The sequence below is a fragment of the Ochlerotatus camptorhynchus genome, unplaced genomic scaffold, assembly GCF_037179485.1.
Source record: "Ochlerotatus camptorhynchus isolate MF236.1 unplaced genomic scaffold, CSIRO-AGI_Acam_v1.1 ptg000251l, whole genome shotgun sequence".
Classification (NCBI taxonomy): Eukaryota; Metazoa; Arthropoda; class Insecta; order Diptera; family Culicidae; genus Ochlerotatus; species Ochlerotatus camptorhynchus.
In genome coordinates, this window is record NW_027040741.1 from 910,328 (window position 1) to 933,075 (window position 22,748).

A 22,748-nucleotide genomic window follows, 5' to 3' on the forward strand; every position below is an offset into this window, starting at 1 on the left:
GGCAAATACCCATCAATATGGGTATTTTTGGAATTCCAAAATGGCGTCGGATATCGATTTTCGGCATCTACGCATCGTCCCCGTTCAGAAAATGCACATATTTTAGGGTATTTGACACTTTTCAAAACCCTGATGCCCACCATAATGGATTCAAAAATAGCGTCGGATATTTATTTTCGGTATCCACGCATCATCCGGGTGGAAAATACTTTTTTTTATAGTCACTTTAACGCTCTGGGGTCATTTGTGACTTGTGAGATTTGAACTCGTGACTTTGGCGTAAGAAGTATGAATGATAATGGTATCTCTATCCCTTTTTTTTCTACCAGGATAATTTTAAAACGGATTTTATCCGGACACATCTTGGTTATTTCCGTTAAAAAATATATACAAATTCATGGATTATTGGTTGGCATAGAAAGCCCTCAATTAAAGGGCGAACACGAAATTATTGCGACACCGAAAATGTCATGCCAATTTTCTTATAATGTTTAGAATCAAACCAAAATTTTAGGGTAGTTTTATACATATATTTACTTCAAAAATCAAAAGAAAAGTTAATCGATGGAGCCTTGAGTGTAAAATTGAACGCATTTTCGCTTGATGCCCTCCATCAAAGTCTTTACAGTGTCATCCGGTACCAGTTTCTCAGTTTTTTTTTCCATTTTCTTAACATGTCCTTCTCGTCTTTGACTGTCTTCTTGCTCTTCCGAAGTTCCCGCTTCATTATTGCCCAGTACTGCTCCACCGGGCGCAGCTCCGGACAGTTTGGCGGATTCATGTCCTTTGGAAAAAATGGACAGAATTGGCCTCATACTACTCCAGGACACTTTTAGAATAGTGGCATGATGCCAAATGTTGGCCAAAATAGCGGAGCTTCGTCGTGCTGCTGCAAGAACAGCAAAAGGCGCTTCTCGAGGCACTCAGATTTGTAGATCTCGCCATTTACTGTGCCCTTTGTCACGAAAGGCTCACTCCTCAGTCCGCAAGAGCAGATGACCTGCCAAATGAGATATTTGGAGGCGAACTTCGACATTTTCTTCTTCTTAAATTTGTCGTCCACATCGAACTTGCTCTTGTCTTTGAAAAACTCCAACCCCGGAATTTGCTTAAAATCGGCTTTTATATACGTTTCGTCGTCCATCACACAGCAGCCATATTTTGTCAGCATCTTCTCGTAGAGCTTCCGTGCCCGAGTTTTAGCCGTCGATTGTTGCCGCTCATCGCGGTTTGGGAAGTTCTGTACCTTGTATGTATGTAGTCCAGCTATCTTCTTTGCATTCTGGACGTAGCTCTGCGTCATGCCGATCTTTTTAGCCAAATCACGGCTTGAGACGTTGGATTTGCTTTAATCATCCGCTTCACCTTTCCCTCCGTCTTTTTGTTCTCCGGTCCCGGTTTTCTTCCAGCTCCTTTGCCGTGGTCCAACGTCAACCGCTCCTGGAACCGCTTCAACACTCTGGAGACGGTTGAATGGTGAATGTTCAACATTTTTCCCAACTGCCGGTGCGACAGGTCAGGAAATTCTAGGTGTTTGGAAAGAATTTTTTCTCTCAACTCGCGTTGGTTCACCTCCATTTTCGTTGAATCGAAAAACACGACTTCGAGTTTGACAGCATGTACAGAATACACATCAATGAAAAAGTGTGCAAAATTTGGTTGATTTTTACCCAATGGTAAAAAGTTATGCCCTGTTGAATGTGTTGTAATAATTTCGTGTTCGCCCTTTAATAACTGTGGAAGTGCATCTAGAACACTTAGTACAGAACTGGAAACACGTTAGCTTCTGACACGTAAAAAGCTTAGAATTAACAAATTGCTCTGGGGCTGTTTATAAACCACGTAAACAATTTAGGAGGGAGGGGGAGATTTGGTGAGTATCTAAGGTTCATCTAAAACATAAATTATGGACGATTGTCTACGAGTGGGGAGGTGAGGCAATCTAAAACCTCTAAAAATGGTCTATGTTCTGTATGAAATAATATTAAATTAAACTTTTATAACATATATCATATTGACTGATAGAACCCCAAGGATGAAAAATGCGTCGCGATGCTATAACTCGTTGCCAAGAAGTGTGCTTGTTTACAGAGTCACCGCGCACTTTGTATCTTTGGGGTTCTGACAGTTAAGAAAATGATCCATTTATGCCTTTTCCACACTTTGCAATGGCGAACCGAAAAAAAAGCTTAACGCACCATCTAGCGTTGTAAAAGGTCAGTAACAATAATCGAACCACTATCGGGACGTATAGAGCACTTATTACAGAAATATTTTTTTTTTCAATAAAGGGTGGAACGCTCAAAATTGGTTGACTCAAATTTGGCGATTTTTTTTAATCGTGCATTTAAAAAACTTGAACACCCCTCATTTTGTAGGTCTGCGTGTACAAAATGTTGGCTCTATTTTTTTTTTTTTTTCATTTTCCATTCAGTTGTCAAAAGGCGTCGAAGCAAATGGAGGAGCGTATCCAAATTTTGCTCGCACATAAGCGAAACATAAATTATTCCCACGCAAATTGATTGAGTCAGAAATTTGATTGCGTTATAATGAACGATGAAATTAACGTCAATGTGGATTTCAAGCAGCTCCCAGGTCAAGAGTTTACACGGCTACAGAAAAAGAAAAGGTTCAAGATAAGTTTAAACGAAAAAAGTTGTCAAAGCTCCTCAAAAAATATTTGGTTTGGCAGGCGATTTTCACCTGTGGGCTGAAAAGCGACATTTTCGTCACAACTGGTATTGCCAATCGAGCTATTTATAAAAATAAATGTTTGCGAAACCGATTTTTGATTTTTATGCAGAAACTCATTTGTTCCATATTATTTTGACCAGACCTAGCTTCCTTTTACTACGGGAAAATGGCTCAGGAACGGTAAATCGCCAACCACGTGCAAGTCGTATCCAAAGACAAAAACCCTCCAAATTCGTCAGAGCTGCTTCCAACTGAAAAATATTAGGCAATCGTTAAGTGGAACCTCAAGAAAACTCATAAAACAGTTGGCAATGAGAAGCAGTTCAAACCAAATTGACGTTCAGCATTAAATAAGGTTGATACATACAAAATCTGATGGAAGGTGTGAAAAGTAAAGCCCGACAGTTCGCATTTGGAAATTTAAAGCCTAATCAAATAATTTTCCTATATGTTGTAGTGATTGAACTTTAAAAATAAATAAAGTTTGAATAGCATAATCAGTGTTCACTTAATCATGATTAACCAATTTTTGACCGTTCCAACCTTTATTTCCATTTGTATATTACATGAAAATTTTTCTCACGTGTTACTGTTGTCATCAATTAAATTAATACGCTGAAATACAAACATAGAGGATATGTCCCCAATGTTGGCCTATGGATCTAAGATTGGGCCCATCGCTAAAAATCTGCTATTTATCAATTTTATCTAGATGAACACGTTATTGGGACGTTACTAATGGATATTTTTGGTTGCTATTGAAAATTTAGTCGATTGCTGAATTTAGGTATGGGCCCAAATAAGGGACACTTAGGCCGACATTACCTGCATTTCCCCTACATATACAATCTGTAAAATCTCACATTTATATGGCTTTGGTTGGAAATTCCAAAGCTTTATGCGGATGTTGAATAAACTTCCACTATTCACACCTATTTATCGCAATGAACTCATAGCATCAGTCGATGTTTTTTTTTAATCATTCGATCACCCATCAACCAAACAAAGAATGTCAGTTCAGCTCATCCGTTACACTTGCATGAATCAACGTAACTAATACCCTTGTGTGTTCTGTTCAAGCAGGAGTCTAGTATCAAGAAGCTTTCAAATCATCCAAATAAATGGCTGAAAAATCATTGCTCGTTACTTACTGCACAGCAAAAACAATGAATTTTTCATCCAATCCTGTACGGCAAATGAGAACGACCCAAATTTGAGTTTAGTTCACTCATAATCGTCAAAAGTGCAGGAACTCAGCGATGAGTAAATTTTCCTCATGGTTTCCTGTGGAAACCCTCAAAATTCTGCCGGTCTAGGAGTAGAACCAGTAGACTGAGTGAATCCATCGCTGAGTTCCTCCATACAGGATTTATGAGTGAATTAATCTCAAATTTGGGTCGTTCTCATTCGCCGTGTATGCACATCAGCCATTTCGAAAATATGGTGTACTGTGTGGCCCGGCAGAGACAGAAGCGTACATGCTGCCTGAAATTCAAATCCTGTGCACACAAAAGCTGACATTTAATACCTTACTTTTACTCGTCGAGCTTTTGTTTTACAATACATCAAACAGCTCCGATTCATAAAAAGAACGAACGAACCAACACCAAATACATAACAAACAAATAAAAACAATGGATTCATCCTCTCAATATTCTATTTCCTCGAATTTCTCACTAACCATTTGTTTCTTCTACTTTGCATTTGCTTTTCAGTACCCCTCGTCAGCATGGAAGCGCTGGTCGGAGAGACAATCTATCTGCCTTGCAACATCAGTACACACGAGCAGGCAGACAGTGTGGTCCTGGTCCTCTGGTACCGGGACGATAAGGGTTCGCCTATCTACAGGTAAGCTGATTATACGAAGCGTCTGTGAACTGAATAAATATAGCATGGATCTCGCACATATACCTTATCGAAGCATCTGTTTCGAGGCAACCGGAATTTACTTTAAATGAATTAACAACAAATTGTAGCTTCAGTCCATACTTTTGCTGCACTAATCCATCCAATTAGGTTCAGAATTTTAATGAAACAAACGCATAATTTGCTATTGAAACCCGCGAGCATTCAGCATGTAAACTATACAAAGCTTGGAAAAGTAAAAAAGTGAACCATTCTAGCGTAGCACGCATACATCAAAGGATGTTGAATGTTTGTGGGTTAGGAAATGTATTTTTAACAGCGAAGAAAATTGATGATGTCTTTTTGGGAAAACACGGATTTTCGGAGAATCGTTCACCGTTACCATTATTTTCGGTCACACAATATTTTTCACGTTTCAATCAATAGATTAATACTATTTGTTGTATTTTGTATATTAACATGTAAAGCACTTGTACCGGAAAAAAGTACGTAACATCGTTTTTCAATGAGTTGTAACTTTTAGTGTAAGCATTTTTAGTAAGAAAATACGTACGACAGGCACCGACCTTTTCGGAATTCTTAAAAGTGGTAAAGTTCGTAAACATTTAAATTGTACGAACTTCTTAGTAGTAGCAGGGCTGGTAGCAGGTCACTTTTTAGTGACTTTGTCACTATTTTCAAGTCAGTCACTAAAAAGTCACTTTATTCACCTAAAAGTCACTAAAGTCATTATTTCTTAAAATTTAGTTACTAAAGTCACTTTTTTACGGCTAATAATTTCAAGATTAAATAATTCACCTTTAAAAAATCACATCAAGTAACAGCTTAGTCTTAGTAACAAATTTGTGTTAAAAAGATTCCCTCCCCTTGGCTAGTTTTTGCACCTTGCTGTTGGTGGGCGGGCTTAACTTCATGCTTTCTAATGAAGTGTTGGAGACGGTTGGTTTATGTCCGGCGTTGCTGGCTCATGCCGCGATAGAATGGCGTCATGGGCAGGCAATGGGGAATACTAAGCTTCCCCTCTCTGATAAACCACTGCATGAGAGAACCAAAGATCTAGTCTAGCAGTCACAGTTGTTACTCCTTTGATTGAGAGCCGCGTTGTAGTACGCTTACGTATAGGCACTGACGTTGGGTGCGATACTGGCGGGTTTTGCCGCAAATCACTCTTATTTAGGTTTGCAAGGGAATTGTTCTATTGAAGCATTTCAGTAAGTGCCCAACAGTGATCCTGCTATTTGCTTGACAAGCTTTCATTGTTGTTTTCATTGAAGTATTAGTCAGGAAACAATGTTAAACACCATTTTTGTACATGGAATTGTAACTACTCTTATATGTGCTTCATTTTGATTTGGGATAAGTGTTTGAACTATGGCTCGGGATTTCCACTGTGGTGTGCTTCTATTGTGACATACCCATATGTATTTTTGTGGTGCGACATAGTGGAAGCGTGTGAGCATAGTTGGAGCATATACCCTATATAATTGAAAAATCAGCTAGAAAACTAACTTCTAAATGAGGCATTTTAGTCACATGAAGGTGTTACCTGGGTCGAACTAAGATATAATAAATAGGTATAGGCCAAAATCAAAAGTACTTGAAACACGTTTAATTTTAGATTACAAGCACAAGTGCAGGTACTTAATAAAGTATGGGTTATGATTGATTAGGTGCATTAGAGCTTTTAATAATTTATTAAATTAGACTTATTAGATATCATAATCATCAAATGAACTTAAATAAGAAACTTCAGAAAGTCTAATGACATTAAGTAGATTAACAACGTAGAGTGGAAAACGTTTTAAAAAAAAGCTAATTTTTAAATTTTGGGTGCCATAAAACAAAAACCAAATTTGCATTAGTCATAATCATAGTGACCAGCATATCCCAATTTGTAGTTTCCGGGGGTTTTCCCAGAATTTTGGTGATTTTCCCGGTTGTTTTGAGCCAGGGAAATTTATGCTTTCTAAATTATAACCTATTTAGCCGAGTGATCTCTTCGGCTTCATCGCATCCGGTTATATGCTTTATTTGAATGTATATTTCACAAATACCAAATTTTTTGGAAAAAAAATCGTTACTTTCTTATCAAGAAGTCATTGAGATTTTTCGATGTTTTAACTTCATTGAAAAAGGTTCGTTCAAAGATCTTCAAAGGATTTTTTATGAATTCTAGACCAACAATTGAATTAGGCGGAACAACCAAACGTAAACAATGGCTTTAAAGGCAAATTCCTCGAGAATCAAAGCACATCTAAGCAATCTAACAGCGTCATCTGATAGAACAAACTCCCTTTTTCGAATGGCATAGTTAGTTTGCGTGGGAGTGTTTTGATTCTTGAGAATTTTGTGTTTAAAGCCATTGTTTACGTTTGGTTGTTCCGCCTATTTCAATAGTTGGTCTAGAATTGTTCTCAAATTTCCTTTAGAATCATTTCCTATCACAGAGTTATTTTCAGAGTTTCTCTAAAATTATTTTGAGATTTTTTCCGAGAGACCCTTGAAAATGACTATACAACATTTCAGAATTCCAAGAAAAAAAATCGAAGAATTCATCCTAAGATTCGTTTCGAAAAAACTTACTGAAACTTCCTTTCATACTCCTTCCTTCCTCCTAGTATTAGTCTGAATATTCCTCATAATTTTCATTCAATTCTCCTCAGAATTGTCATACACTTCTGCTCATAATTATCTTGAAGCACTTCATTAAATTCTTCTCGAGATGCTCATGGATTTAAACTCGGAATTATCATAAAAATCAATTCAGAATTCATTTAGAATTGTTTCCTCAAAATTAGATTCCCTTGGTATTTCTTGTGAGAACCTTAAAACTTTCTCTAGAGGTCACTTGATATAATCTTAAAATTTCTAAGAATTTCCTTCGAATTTACATTACAATTCTTATAAGAACTTATTTTTAATATTCATTGAAATGAACCTCATTTTAAATTGAAAAAAGTTGGAAGGGTTGAATACTAGATACGACCGCAGGGTTGGCGTTGGATAACGTCTGTTATGTGTTGTACTTAATTGTGTTTATTATATTTTAGGAATATTCCTTAATAACTCTTTTGCGAAAGTTTGGTGGCCCTGATGTTGTTGACAATGATTGAACGGGTGACCTTGTTGGACGCTTATATAGTAGAACAGAAAATATCAGAGGTGTCAGATACTCGCATACGTACGTTAAACTCTTTCTTGATAATGTTGTGGCCCTGAAAAGGGCCATTTTTCCAACGCGCTCGGCGTAGTTGCCCTTGCGGAGCAGACGGTGAATACGACTGACTGAGAATTGCAGCAGCTGGGCATTCCATGACGGCGGCCCAGTATACCGGAGCACTGGCACCCACGCACTCGGCGTAGTTGCCCTTTCGCCCCCAGGCTCTGCTGCCGCTGCTCTGCTGCCGCTGCTCTGCTGCCGCTGCTCTGCTGCCGCTGCTCTGCTGCCGCTGCTCTGCTGCCGCTGCTCTGCAGCCGCTGCTCTGCTGCCGCTGCTCTGCTGCCGCTGCTCTGCTGCCGCTGCTCTGCTGCCGCTGCTCTGCTGCCGCTGCTCTGCTGCCGCTGCTCTGCTGCCGCTGCTCTGCTGCCGCTGCTCTGCTGCCGCTGCTCTGCTGCCGCTGCTCTGCTGCCGTTGCTCTGCTGCCGTTGCTCTGCTTCCGCTGCTCTGGTACTGCTGCTCTGCTGCTGGGTCGACGATCGGATAGACAATGATGGAACGGGCGACCTTGTTGGACGCTTATATAGTAGAACAGAAAATATCAGAGGTGTCAGATACTCGCATCTGATGTCTCGGTTGGAGAAAGTAAGAATATAAAAAAAAAATCAATCGATTTTCACCATCTTTAGACAATGGTTTACTTTTAACCATTTTTCAATAGTTTACAGAATGAAATCAATAGTTTTGAAACATTCAGCAAATTGCTAGAAATATTTCCAATCGATTGATGTCATTATCTCGTAAATCTATCGAGAGACGGTTGAGTTATTATCGTTCAAAATCTTTTAATTTTTCGTAACGCATCCAAAATGACTGTTTTCAATTTTGCACCCCCGTATGTTGCCGAAAGACGTTATCCAACGTCAAAAGTTATAACCCACCTAACTACAAGTATACACCAATAGAATTCCACACATTTTTACAGTAGAATTTCCGTGTAAAATTCCACATGATTTTCATGTGACCACACATAAACAGAATCCACCCAGAAATGTGAAATTGATGTGTCAAATGAATAGTATATGTGGTTACACATGGCTATTATACGTACACATATTAAGTATGTGTCCGACACATTGATATCATTTGTTGATCACTTTGCAAAAGTTCATGTGTGGGACACATAAAAACAATCTTTGAAATTTTATCAGTGTACCTTAGCCTAACGTGCTAGATCACGTATGATCTGATGAGTTGATCTCAGACAGGTGTCTCTGAACCTTTCCAGGATAAAAACTCTTCGTTCTTCTGATGTCTGAATTCCAGCCAGCAGGTGGATCTCAGAATTACTGGTTCGTGGGGGACTGTTTAGGATCATCCTAAGGATCTTAATCTGAATCCTTTGGAGTTTGAGGTGATGACATTTGGCGCAACTCTCCCAGATTGGGGTACCGTACTCGATTACGGGAAGGATGATTTATTTGTAGACAGCAAGCCTATTTTTTAGGAATAGAGTAGACCTCCTGTGCATGAGTGGATACAGTGATCGTATCAGGATGTTATACTTGGTTTTCGTTTTACCAACGTGCTCTTTGAAAATCAGCTTGCTGTCTAGTGTTAAGTAGACTACCTCTTTCAGCCATTCCACCACTGTGCCGTTCAGGCAGATGTTATTATTCTCCGACGGAACAAGTCTAGGAAATTAAGATTGTAGAAAGATGATGAACTGGGTTTTTGCCGCGTTGATACGGATCTTCCAGCTGTTAAAATATTCAGACAGGACGTCCAGACCTCTCTGAAGTTTGGCAGTCAGAGCTCCGATGACCCTACCCTTGTAGACGATGGATGTGTCATCAACAATCCACCATCAGGGAGAGCCGGCATATCGGAGGTGAACAGGTTGAATAGGATGCTTCCTTGTGGAACTCCAGCACCGATGTTGAAAGCATCCGATGTGATGCCATTCAGAGAGACTTAGAACGTCCTGTTCGATAGGTAGTTGTTAATTATCTTCACTAGGAAGATTGGAAATGCTGCAATTTGAACACCAGGCCATCATGCCAGACATTGTCGAACGCTTTTTCAACGTCCAACAACGCCATAGTAGATGTATTCGAAACAGACTTGTTCCGTCTGAGAATGTTTGTTACTCGAGTCAGCTGGTGGACGGTCGAGCGACCTTTCCGAAACCAAACTGTTCTTCGAGTAACAAGTTGTTTTCTGAACCGGTGATAGACTGCTCTTTCGAACAGTTTTGATAACCCTGAGAGAAGGCTGATTTGTCAATAATTTGAAGGAGAGAACGGATCATTCCCAGGTTTCCGAATGGGTATGACTTTAGCTGACTTCCAACACGAGGGGAAGTAGCCAAGTCGGAGGCACAGATTAAAAATCAGTGCCAGATGGTTATAGAATGTGGAATTCAAGTGCTTGAGTTCCAGATTCAGGATGTTGTCAAAACCTGGGTCCTTCATGTTTTTAGATGATTTGATATACAGGGTGCGTTACGAATTTTTGCAGCAAATGGCATATTTGAGAAAAAATACACCGAAAATTACAGGCCGCCGTCAAAGCCATCAACAAATGGACAAAAAGCGTTGGTTTCACTATGTCGGCAACAAAGTCACATGTCTTCTACTGCAGTCCGAACGCACGACGGGATCCCGTGCGAGATATCTATATCTAGGGAACTCCCGTGCCAAAGACCAACCGCCTGAGGATTTTAGGTGTAACCATGGACCGAACGTTATCCTTCAAACCTCACTGCAATATGGTTAAGAAAGCATGCGAATCTCGGTTACGGATTTTACAGATGATCGGTGCAAAACTTCCACGTGGTAATCGGACCTTTCTGCTGCAAGTTGGGTCAGCCATAGTTACTGAGAAGCTGTTCTACGGGATTGGACTTGTTAGTCGAGGAGGGCCAGCAACCTTGCAGACTCTCGCTCCTGCCTACAACAAAATGGTTCGCTTCGCTTCCGGAGCATTCGTGACGAGCCCGATTAACTCGGTGATGGCTGAAGCTGGGACTCTACCCTTCGAACTGCTAGCAGCACAGACCACAGTACACATTGCCATCCGAATGCTCACAAAGCATCCAAACAGCAGCACCCTACCTCTGATTACACGCGCTTCAAATCGCCTCCAAGAATTAACCGGTTCAACGCTTCCTGCTGTCGGTTCCCTCGTGAGGCAGAGCAATCGCTTGTGGCACGCACGAAAACCGACGATAGTGTGGGATGTGAAAAGAAGCATACGCGCTGGAGACCCACCGGAGAACGTTCATCCAGTTCTTCGACAATTACTGGAGACTCGCTTCCATAGTTCAACCATCGTCTACACGGACGGCTCCAAGTGTGAAGACACGGTAGGAGCTGCATTCTTCTACGAAGGGCTATCTAGGACCTACAGTCTTCCGAACGAATGTAGTGTTGTCTCTGCGGAGGCCTACGCTATTAAAATGGCCGCCACCATCCCTAATGTTCAAAATGAGTTGGTTATTCTCACGGACGGCTTTGGAGGCTGGAACTTCCCGGCACCCTTGGGTGCAGGAAGTAGAGAGAATCGTGCAAAGCAAAATCATCCGTTTCTGCTGGATCCCTGGACACGCCGGCATCAGGGGAAACTCTGAAGCTGACCGACTAGCCAATGAGGCTAGAAGACAACCAGCCATCGACGTACCGATTCCAAGCGAGGATGCGATAAAAGCGGTGAAACATGCGATACGTGGTCAGTGGAATAGGCAGTGGTTTAGCACAATAGAATCGAAGCTGAGGGAGGTGAAATTCGACACGCACAGATGGACAGAACGAGGAAGTTCAGCCGACCAGCGTATGCTTACACGTCTGAGAATCGGCCATACGCGACTAACCCACACGTTTCTTCTGAAGAAGGAAGCCCCACCGGTGTGTGAATGTTGTGGCACGGTGTTGGAAATAAAGCACATCATTCTTGAGTGCAGGAAATACGACGAAGAGAGAAGGAAAAATGACATCAGCACCAGTCTACGTGAAGCTCTGGACAACACGGAAGAAAGAACAACACGAATGCTTAATTTCCTACATGAAACGGATTTGTACAAAAAACTCTAGAATAACAAATTACAAGAACTTTAGAATAACAAATTGCACAGGTGAAAGAAATATTAAGCAACACGAAGTAGAAGACTAGAATAACAAATTAAAAGAACTGTAGAATAACAAATTACACAGGTAAAGATGGTAGAAAGATGAAGAAATTCGTGAAGAAAAGCGAAGTAGGAGAGTAGTATAAAGTGAAGCGAAGGAGAAAAGTAATTGTTTGGAAGCAAAGAAGAAAAGAAGAGAGAAGCAACTGAATTGTAGCACTTACACTAACAAAACACTTGCACACCATGCACAATACACCAAACATCAAATCGAACGGACATGAATGCATCGCGGAGATGTAAAATGTCCTTAATAAACAAACAAACAAACAAACCAGTTAGTTATTCTAGCAATGAATTTTGTGCGATTTATTTTCTTTCGCAACATATGGAAGTTGTAAGTAAATTTATTCAAAAAAATTGCCTTCCCTTTCGACGACTGTAGTTAGACGCTTCCGGAAACTTCAGTATGCACGTTTTAAAATGTTTCGATCCATAGATGTCCTCACTGCCTTGATTTTAGCTTTTAGCGACTTAAATGTGGTATGAGGGGTTCTATTGGTATCCCGTTGGACGACGCCCTACGGATTGATATCGGGACTGCTTGGGGGCAAAATTTCTTCCTCCCAAATTTACGAAATATTTTCCGTAAGCCATTTCTGTGCTTTATTAGCAGTATGCGCAGGTCTTATCACATTCCCAAGCCTTTTTTAATATTATACACTGTTCTTTCAGACACATTTACCGACCGAATTATTTCTTTCATGCATACTCCGGCGCGCAACAAAGCGACAACGGCTGACAGATTGCTCTCTTGTTTCGACATCTTTACGTTTACTCAACATTGTTTGTTTAAATCTTACACCTAACAGTATAAGCTATCCAGTGCTGCCAAATATATCTAAATCGTGATGCACAAGCATGAGAAATTACTATTTGAAATTTACTTAGTTAGCCGTAATCTCGAATTCCCCGGAAAAAATATTGGGAATCTGATGTAGGTTGGTTGCGTTTCCAGCAACCTCAGCTTTGTGAGGACTGACGATGTTTTGTCCGAGATTATGAGAGCTGACGAAGTTGACCTATCGCGGCAGCCTTCCCTTGAGGAGTTATCAGATGAACCACTGGGTCGCCGGGACTATCCAGTTAGATCAGTGGTGGAATGGGTCTTGGCTTTTTGGTTTGTTTTCAAAAAGGTTTAGCACAATCTGGGAGAGAGCGGATCCTGTTAGCAGAGTTCTGATTTCTAAGGTTCACCATCCTAGCTTGGATGGTTTTTGTTAGGCAATTACAGTGGGTCTTCAAGACAGGTAAGCCAGAGCGCTGGTATTGCCTTCGAATGCAGTTACGGAGTCTAATGAGATTTTTGGTAATTCTTTCAAGGTTCGGAGTATTGCTCACCTCTCTGGATGCTGGCAAGAGTTGTTCCCTGGCCCGAGATATCTCCTCCTCGATGGAACGCAGACACCAGTCGCCGTCTTTGGGCGTCTTCGGAAGGAGACCGTTGTCGACAGTGGAGTCGACACAGTGTTGGAACTGATCCCAGCTGACGCGATGGTAGTTGCGTCGGGAAGCTTGGAGTCGGTTGACGGATGGGCCCACATCGGCCACCACCGAATAGTAGTCTGAACTCAGCTATTGGTGGGTCACAGGTTTCAAGATGTTGTCTCCCATGTTGCTGACGAAGATGTCGATGGTAGAGTGAACGCCGCCAGACCGGCTCAACCGGGTGGGAGAGTCCATCGCTATTATGGTGTAGTGGCTCGCTTGTAGGTCTTCGTTCAGGGTTGTGCCGTTTTGGTTGCGTCGACTGTTGCCCCAAGTCTGGTGTTTGGTGTTCAGGTCGCCAGCGATGATCTACATCTCACGCCTTCGAGTTAGTCTGATGATGTCTCTCCGCAGGTCTGCTGCCGGCCCGTCCCTGATGGTGACTTGTTTGGGACAGTAGGCCGCAATGATGGTAATAGGGCCGACAGGAGTGGAGACTTCCACACCCAGCGCTCTGATCATCTTCAGCTGGAAACTCGGTAGAAGTCGACAGCCAATATGTCTCCTTAATGTGATAGCCACTCCTCCTACGCAGGAACTGGTCCGGTCTAGCCTTACGAGCCGAAAATTGGGAAGGTGAACATTTATCTCCGGCTTCAAGTGTGTTTCGGTGATGACATTCATTAAGGAAATCAACGATCTTAATTATTTTGCTCTTGACTATTTTGATGGCTTCACGGTCCACGTGACTGAGGTGGTGCGCACCTCAGTTACGAGGAACACTAGTTCATCGCTTGTGAAAGGAGAATTGTCTTCTGACTCACCTGACACAGCACGGGCGTACGATAATCCCGAGGCAGTAGAGCAATTACTCGGCAAAGCAAGCGAACGTTCAACGAAAATTTACTCTTCAACAACAATTATTTATTGTGGACCTGAATAGATCCGTTTTGTCTTGATGGTTGAGTAATGTTGAGCTATTAGGGTGTTCAATGACGAGCAACTGAATCCGATCAGTAGCGGTGCAGCTTCTTCCTCCTTCTTCGGTGAATGGACGCTCACATTGGCTGCAGCTCGCTGTTTGCGGACAGCTTTTCGTTGTGTACTGGAGAACAATATTGAACGCCACGTGCCGAAAGCACACGGGATTGATAAAGCACCATTCGGCAAAACCAGTGTTAGGGAAAGCGCTTTTTGCAGGGAATCGGTGATAATTTTGATCACCATTGCAACAGTTGGACATTTTTGTGATTTGCAATGAAAATTGATAAAGTGTTCATTTCAACAAATTTGTAGAAACATTTCCAATCGATTGGCTTGTTTAGAATAAAAATCTATCTGCTATTGACAGGGTTATAAATGGTCAAAACCTGACCACTTTTCGTAGCGCGAACGATTTTGGTTTTTTAAAAGTGCACCAATATGCTGTCGAAGGACGTAATTCTACGTTAAATGGTGATCTACCCACGTTACGGGACTATTGTAATGATAAACCTTATAAAAGAAATAAAAATCATCATTTTAAAATTTTGTGCAACAATGCTATGGTAAAACCGACATGGTGATTCAATATTTTCCATTGTGTTTAACGTTTTATTTATATGGATAATTAGAGAGGCTTTTGAAGAATATTTTGTTTATTCGGATATCCGGAGAAATCGATAATATTAGTAATTGTATATTTTCCGTTTCATTTGGAAATCTGGAGAATTGTGTACAATGAATTATCTGTTAATTGAATCCCGTCACTTTGCTTGAGGGGTAATAAGATCACTACAATCCCAAACGCAGAAGAACCACGGTATTAAATGGAACTCTACCCGAGCAGAAAATGAAAACAAAGTGGTTATTAATTTTAATATTCTGATATAATCGTGCATGATTACAAAGTTTGACAACCCTATGGTCAAGCTAACGGCTATTAGATCAAAAATTAGGTCTACATGTTATATGTAGATAATGAAAATGAAAACAAATTTTAGCAGCACTAAAAACAAATCAATATCTTATTAAGATACAGATATTTTCGTCTATAATTAATAAAATTAGTAATCAAACAAAATTTGAAGTAAATATTTAAATCTAGATTTTAGTTATCATGACATTTTACGGACAAATGAAATAAAAAAAAAAACAGCTAGGCGACGATCACAGACAAACAGACGTAAATCTTTAAATAAAATTATCTTCAAAACATAGTACTGTAAAACGGGGTATCTTTGATAATGCGGGTAACTTTGATAGTATAATATAAAGGATAAATTTACTCGCTGTGATTTTTCCAAATAAGAAACATCGGTTCCATATTGTAGCTTAGGGTATTTCCGTTGATATGGTATATAGTTTTCATATTGTATGTGTTACATATTAACAAAAATATTAAAAACCATTTTCGTGTTTTCCGGCTTTTTGAAAAAGCACTCAAACTATCACTTATGAAATGTACTTCCGATACAGCCATCACAAATTCAATGATGTATTCTTATTGCTCATGAAGTTTTCTGATTATTCAAAGTTTCATATTTAAAGAACTAAATTGTTAAAGTTTCACTCATTTTTTTCTACATTCATCGAGCATTATCAAAGTAACCCCAAATCATAATACTGAAGTTCGGTCACAAAACTAAAAAAAATAGTGCAAATGCTTTCGTTTTCGTTCAACAAATTACTAACGAATAAACTCTTGGATCATCAGTTCTTGTTTTAAAAATATAAAATTTGAAAAACATTCATTGCTGAAAAAAATATTTATAATATACTTTAAAAAACTATCAATGTTACCCCGTTTTACGGTACCATTAAACATAGGACTGCATCTCGCAGAAATCAAGATTTCTCGCTGATTCGCAAACAATGTTGCATGCAAGAAACACTGAATATATAGAAACATCAAAGTGATCCGATGACAGCGCTGCGATGAGTAGTTCGCGGAAACGATAACATTCAAACCAATCGTTAAATGCACAAACGATGATCCAGAATGAAGAGTAACGTCTATTTGTCTGTGATTCGATGACTCATATATTATAATGGACGAACAGTTCTTACGCTTAGAGCATATTATAACTGACAAGAATAACGCTATTTATATTGTTGGATGGGAATTGGTAATCGACAAGATGTATGATAACATGTTCAAATATGAGCTAGGAAATCGACTAAATCTAAATATGTTAAATAGCAATATTCGCAAATGTATTAGTATTAAAACTGAACTAGTTTGGTACATTTGGTATAATTTTGATAATATTTCGGTATCCAACTCTGCTCGGATTGCTACGCGCTTTGCCTAATATGGCGTTTTATGATGATTTGAGGAGCCTGTCAATCGTCAATGTTTTCCTAAATTGCAAATACCTACATAGCTGCCAAAAGAGAAGCACATGTGACGAACAATGATAATCGTTTCGCGATGTCGTCGTACGTTCCTACTCGAATGCACACACCAGCACGCCTAATGATGACAAATCAATATTCTCTTTACGTGCCGTGAAAGATGTCATTAATTTGTGTTGATTGAAGTCGCCACGCTACGAGCCCCAACATCATGACGAGTTTGCATGTGCATTTGCATGCTCGCCGTGTCAACGTGTCTTACCTATCGATATGCGAGACTCCAGTGGAACAAGATACGATTAAAGCCCTGGCAACTCATTCTGCAAGGAAAATTTAATTTATAATTTGTATACAAATTCACAATCTAACTAAATGTTATCATGGTTGACCGCATAGATGGGTTCTTATTGGTCAATGCTGATATGTTCAACAGGAATAATAACTGTTTAATTTAGCAGCTTTTTTGAGCAATTCAGGAGGTTAGAATGGATCACATCATTGATTAAAATTACGTTTCCTACCACTCTAACATAATTACATATAATATGCTGTCAGAGAAACATATGAGCTTTTCTCATGGAAACTCTACAGCTTCTCGATTTAGTTACATGGGTCTCCCCCAGGGCTCATCTTTAAGCCCCCTTTTGTATAATTTTTACGTCGGAGAAATTGACACTTGTCTAAGTGACAACTGCACGCTGAGACAACTTGCAGATGACGGAGTAGTGACAGGGGCCAGAGAGGCCGACCTGCAAGGACCCTTACAGGATACCTTAGATAATTTGTCTACTTGGGCTCTCCAGCTAGGTATCGAATTCTCCACGAAGAAAACTGAGTTGGTCGTTTTTTTCTAGGAAGCATAGCCCTGCACAACCGAAGCTTCAACTTTTGGGTAAGCCGATTACTCACTCCATGTCATTCAAATATCTCGGGGTCTGGTTCGATTCCAAATGCACCTGAAGATCCCACATTGTGTATCTGAGACGAAAATGCCAACAAAGGATCAATTTCCTTCGAACAATTACCGAAACGTGGTGGGGAGCCCATCCACAAGATCTTCTAACGTTGTACCGGACAACGATTTTATCGGTTTTAGAGTACGGTAGTTTTGCTTCCAGTCGGCGGCTAAGACGCACATCATCAAACTGGAAGTGATCCAGTATCGCTGTCTTCGTATCGCGTTAGGATACATGCACTCGACTCATACGATGAGTCTCGAAGTGTTAGCGGGTATGTTGCCACTCTCTGATCGGTTTTCGGAATTATCCCTCAGGCTCACAGGCTCAACCCACTGGTGATTGCAAACTTTGAGAAGCTTCTTGAGCTAAGCCCTCAAACTCGTTTTATGATATTGTACTACGTGTACATAACACTGGATGTCAGCCCTTCACAGCATAATCCTAATCGTGTATGCTTCTCGCGGATTCCCAGAACATCATCGTTCCATGATTTTTCCGATACACTGCAAAGTTTGGCCAAGTTGATTCCGCAAGATCGTTTTTAACAGGTGGATCACTTATAGAGTCGCCTGCTGGTTTTGGTATTTTTAACGAATTTCTCTCCTTGCTGGCGACAATACATTATACGCTAGAAACTATAGCTTCACTTGCACCAGATCATTATTTTATTTTTACGGATAGTCTCAGTTCTGTCGAGGCTATTCGCTCCATGAGGCCGGTAAAGCACTCCTCGTATTTTCTCATGAAAATACGAGAGTTTCTAAGTACTTTATCTTTAAGATTTTTTGTCATCACCTTGCATGGGTCCCATCTCATTGCTCGATTCCGGGCAATGAGATGGCGGACTCGCTTGCAAAGGTGGGTGCAATAGGAGGCGATGTATACGAGTGTCAAATCACCTACGATGAATTTTTCTTCATTTACCGTCAACAGTCACTCGTCAGCTGGCAGAATACGTGGAGTCAAGGGAGTTTGGGGCGATGGCTATATTCGATCATCCCTAAGGTGTCGAAAAGTCCTTGGTTTGAAGGAGGGTCGAGACCTCATTCGTGTGATGTCTCGCATCATGTCCAATCACTATTCGCTAAGTGCTCACCTGTTCCGTGTTGGGCTGGGGGACAGCAATCTCTGTGAATGTGGACAAGGTTACCAGGACGCTGATCACATTATTTGGTCATGTGCTGAGCACCGTGGAGTCAGATCCGAGCCGTACGATTTCCTTCGGTCTCGAGGTAGACAACCTAATGTCCCAGTTCGGAGACGCAATCTAGAGTTTATGCAACTCAGATATATTTTCTTGAAGAATATTAACCATAGTTTGTAAGTTTGATTAACGTTGTGTTCAGTTTGTATTTTGTGTGTGCGTTTTTTTGTATATTTGTTTCTCTATATGATAACTTGGCTCTGTAAAGTTTATTCGATTGAGCCTGTACAAATAAATAAATTTTCGAAACAAAACAAAAAACATCTGAACGTACCAATTTGACAAGATCAGAAAAACCGAAGTTATTTCAGTTTGATGTTTACTTCCATTTATATGAGTGAGAAGGGGGGGAGTAGTAGAGTAGTAACCATCCAACCCCCATCCTCCTCACTAACTTTTCTTATGAGATTGAAAAATTGGTTTTGAATAATTTATCTGAACATACTAAATCGATAAGATTACAAACTCCAAAGTTATTTCAGTTTGAAAATTTACTTCTATTGATATGAGTGAGGAGGCGTGGGAGGATGTAGTACCCCCCCCCCCTCTCCATTTATACGATTTATCATATTTCAAACGCAATGCGGAAAGTCGGTGACAAATTTTGCACAGTTTTTTGGGACCCTGAATGGAACCAAAAAAACATTGCTTTTAGAAACAAATTTAGAGTGATGTATGAGAAATTTCAACTTCTTCCATTTGTTTGGGACGCCCCTGCCCCGGGTGGGTGGAACGACTCCACCTGCCCCTGGTGGGGATCCGTCTCATTCGGCACAAAGTTCTGCCGCAGCAAGTCCGACTGGAACACCCTCAAATTCCAGTTACTACGCAATGAGCCATCACCACTCAATCGAACGACCTTCAACCAGCGGATCGGAGCGGGGATTTCCTACCCCCGCCCTACCGGTTCCGGTGAATCTTATGCTCCAATGGAATATCAGCGGCTACTTTCTCCACTTGGCGGAGTTGGAACTCCTCTGCAGCGGTGCGTCCCCCCTGGTGATTGCCCTGCAAGAGGTCAACAACGTCACGGTGGACCGGATGAATAAGACACTTGGCGGCGATTACTTATGGTCCATTAAACAAGGATCTAACCTTCGGAGATCTGTGGCCATAGGAGTCCGTAAAAATGTCCCCCATCAAATGGTTGATCTCGATACTGACCTCCCTATTGTCGGCATTCGGATCCAAGACCCAACTAGTATCTACATCGCCTGCGCCTATCTGCCCTGCGGAAGACTACCCAATCTAGGAACCGAGATTCGCAGAATACTTCGGCAGTTACCAGAACCCAAAATGTTCATTGGGGACCTGAACGGCCATCACCCGGCCTGGGGTTGTCCAAGAGCTGACCCACGAGGGGTCACCATCTGCGATATTTTTGAGGAGGAAGATTTAGTCATCCTAAATCACGGGGGCCCGACGTTCTTTAACGGACGGCACACCACCGCCATCGACGTGTCCGCAGTTAGCCGCTCCTTAGCGGGCAAAATGCTATGGGGCATCAACCCGGATCTGCACGGCAGCGACCACTATCCGGTACAGATCCGGTTATCCGCCGCAATGGCACCGGAGAACACCAGAGGACCACGGTGACAGTATGGAGAAGCCGACTGGGAGGGCTATCAGCTCTCTTACCGAACTCTCGCGCAGACTGAAGAACCTACGGACATCCCAAGTATCACGGGAGTCATCCACAAAGCAGCCAGCACCAACATCCCAAGAACAGGCAGTATTCCCGGGCGGAGGGCACTCCGATGGTGGAATGAAGACACGAAAAGTGCTGTAAAAGCCAGGCGGAAGGCACTCCGTAAACTCAAGCGAACCTCTACGAACGACCCTGCGAGAGAGGAAATCCTCGCAAACTACCGCCAGCAGCACAACAAATGCCGACAGGAAATCCGGACGGCGAAGCAAAATAGCTGGTCGGATTTCCTGGAAAGCATCAACGCCGAACAATCGTCAGCAGAACTGTGGAGCCGCATCAATGCCCTCAGCGGCAAGCAGCGATCATCGCCGCTACAAGTGCAAGCCGACACCGTTACCATCACCGAACCAAACGCCGTAGCAGATGAACTGGGAAAATACTTCGCCAAACTATCAGGAATAGTGGAGTACAGCGAAAGTTTCCAACGACGAGTTGGTCCTTCGCTTTCCTCGGTGCCCACTTTCGGAATTCCCACAGACAACGACGACCTACCGATCAACCAACCATTCTCCTGGGAAGAATTCTCATTTGCTCTTAGCCGGAGCAACGGAAACTCGGCCGGACCGGATGAAATCGGATACCCACTGCTGAAGCATCTACCGCTCGAAGGGAAAACACAATTGCTCGAACTCTACAACCAGCTATGGACCAACGAAGAATACCCGGACAAATGGAGGGAAAGTCTCGTGATCCCGATCCCCAAAACAAATATAGGGACCAAGGACGTCACAGGATTCCGCCCCATCGTGCTGACCTGCTGCATGGCCAAAGTCTTGGAGCGGATGGTCAACAGAAGGCTCAAGCAATACCTGGAGTCTAAGGGACTGCTTGACCATCGACAGCACGCCTTCAGGCAAGGGTACGGTACCTCCACCTACTTCGCCACTCTTGGAGAAGTCCTGAAGGAGGCACAGGACCAAGGCCATCGTCTCGCTGGACATCTCCAAAGCATTCAACAGAACGTGGACACCAGCAGTAATGAAGAAGTTAGCCGAATGGGGACTAAAAGGACGCATCCTACACTTCGTCCGAAACTTTCTGACCGACCGAACTTTTCGGGTGTCGGTCGGAAACGTCTAATCCAGAAGGTTCAGCGAAGAAACCGGAGTACCACAGGGTTCGGTGATCGCGGTCACCCTCTTCCTGGTGGCCATGAACGGGGTCTTCGACAAGCTACCCAAGAACATATATATTTACGTCTACGCGGATGACGTCCTCATTGTAACGGTGGGCCCTACCCTGCAGAGGACGAAATTAAGGGCGCAAGCGGCAGTCTCCTCGGTGGTCAGATGGGCTGACTCCGTTGGGTTCCAGCTTTCCGCCGGCAAGAGCGTGCGCTGCCATATATGCACCACCCGGCATCGGAACAACGGACAGCCCATCATGATCAAACAGCAAGCGATACCGACCAAAAACACAATAAGGGTCCTGGGAGTGCTCCTCGATTGGAACCTATCCCTCGAGCCGTACTTCCAACAGGTGAAGAAGGGCTGTCGTAGTCGATCCAACCTGATGAAGACCATCTCCCGCCCCCACCGATCCAACAACCGTGAAATCCGCTTCCGAGTAGCCCGAGCCATCATCGACAGTCGCCTATTGTACGGCGTAGAACTAACATGCCTAGCCGCCGAGAAAGCCGTCCAAATCTTGGAACCGGTCTACAACGGATACGTAAGAACAGTCTCCGGTCTCCTGCCCTCCACCCCGACCGACGCCGCGTGCGTTGAAGCCGGTATTCTGCCTTTTCGGCTCGTCTACACCGCAGCTACCGCTACCAAAGCCGCTGCCTTCCTCGCTAAAACGTCAGGAAACAGCAGGATCTTTCTCCTCGACGAGGCAAATCGACTCCTCCGCACGGTCGCCGACGTAGATCTCCCTCCAGTGGCCAGGGTCCATTGGCACGGAGACAAAAGTTGGCAATCACATCAGATCAGAATCGACAGCCGAATCAAGGACCGCTTCAGGGCAGGAGACAACTCACTGGCTTTGCGCCGGACATTCGTCGAAACTCTCGGGACGCACTATCAAGATCACGAAATCAGGTACACTGATGGCTCACTCTCCAGCAGCGGAGTGGGAATGGGGGTTTCAGGAAATAGTTTGGTCGTCAGCAATTCACTTCCGGCCCAGTGCTCGGTGTTTTCCGGCCGTCTTTCACGCAACCACCCTTCCGGCCAATCGGCCGATCCTCATCGTTACCGACTCACAAA

The 22,748-nt window shown here is 42.4% G+C and overlaps 1 protein-coding gene across 2 annotated transcripts in view; it reads left to right on the forward strand.

Moving 5' to 3' along the window:
• Positions 1 to 22,748, forward strand: part of side-VII (sidestep VII) — a 761,931-nt gene that overhangs the window by 514,992 nt on the left and 224,191 nt on the right. For both annotated transcript variants that reach the window (XM_065226466.1, XM_065226467.1), the window contains exon 3: positions 4,410 to 4,542. In XM_065226466.1, coding sequence (XP_065082538.1) covers positions 4,410 to 4,542 — 133 coding nt within the window. The remainder of the gene's footprint in view (positions 1 to 4,409; positions 4,543 to 22,748) is intronic.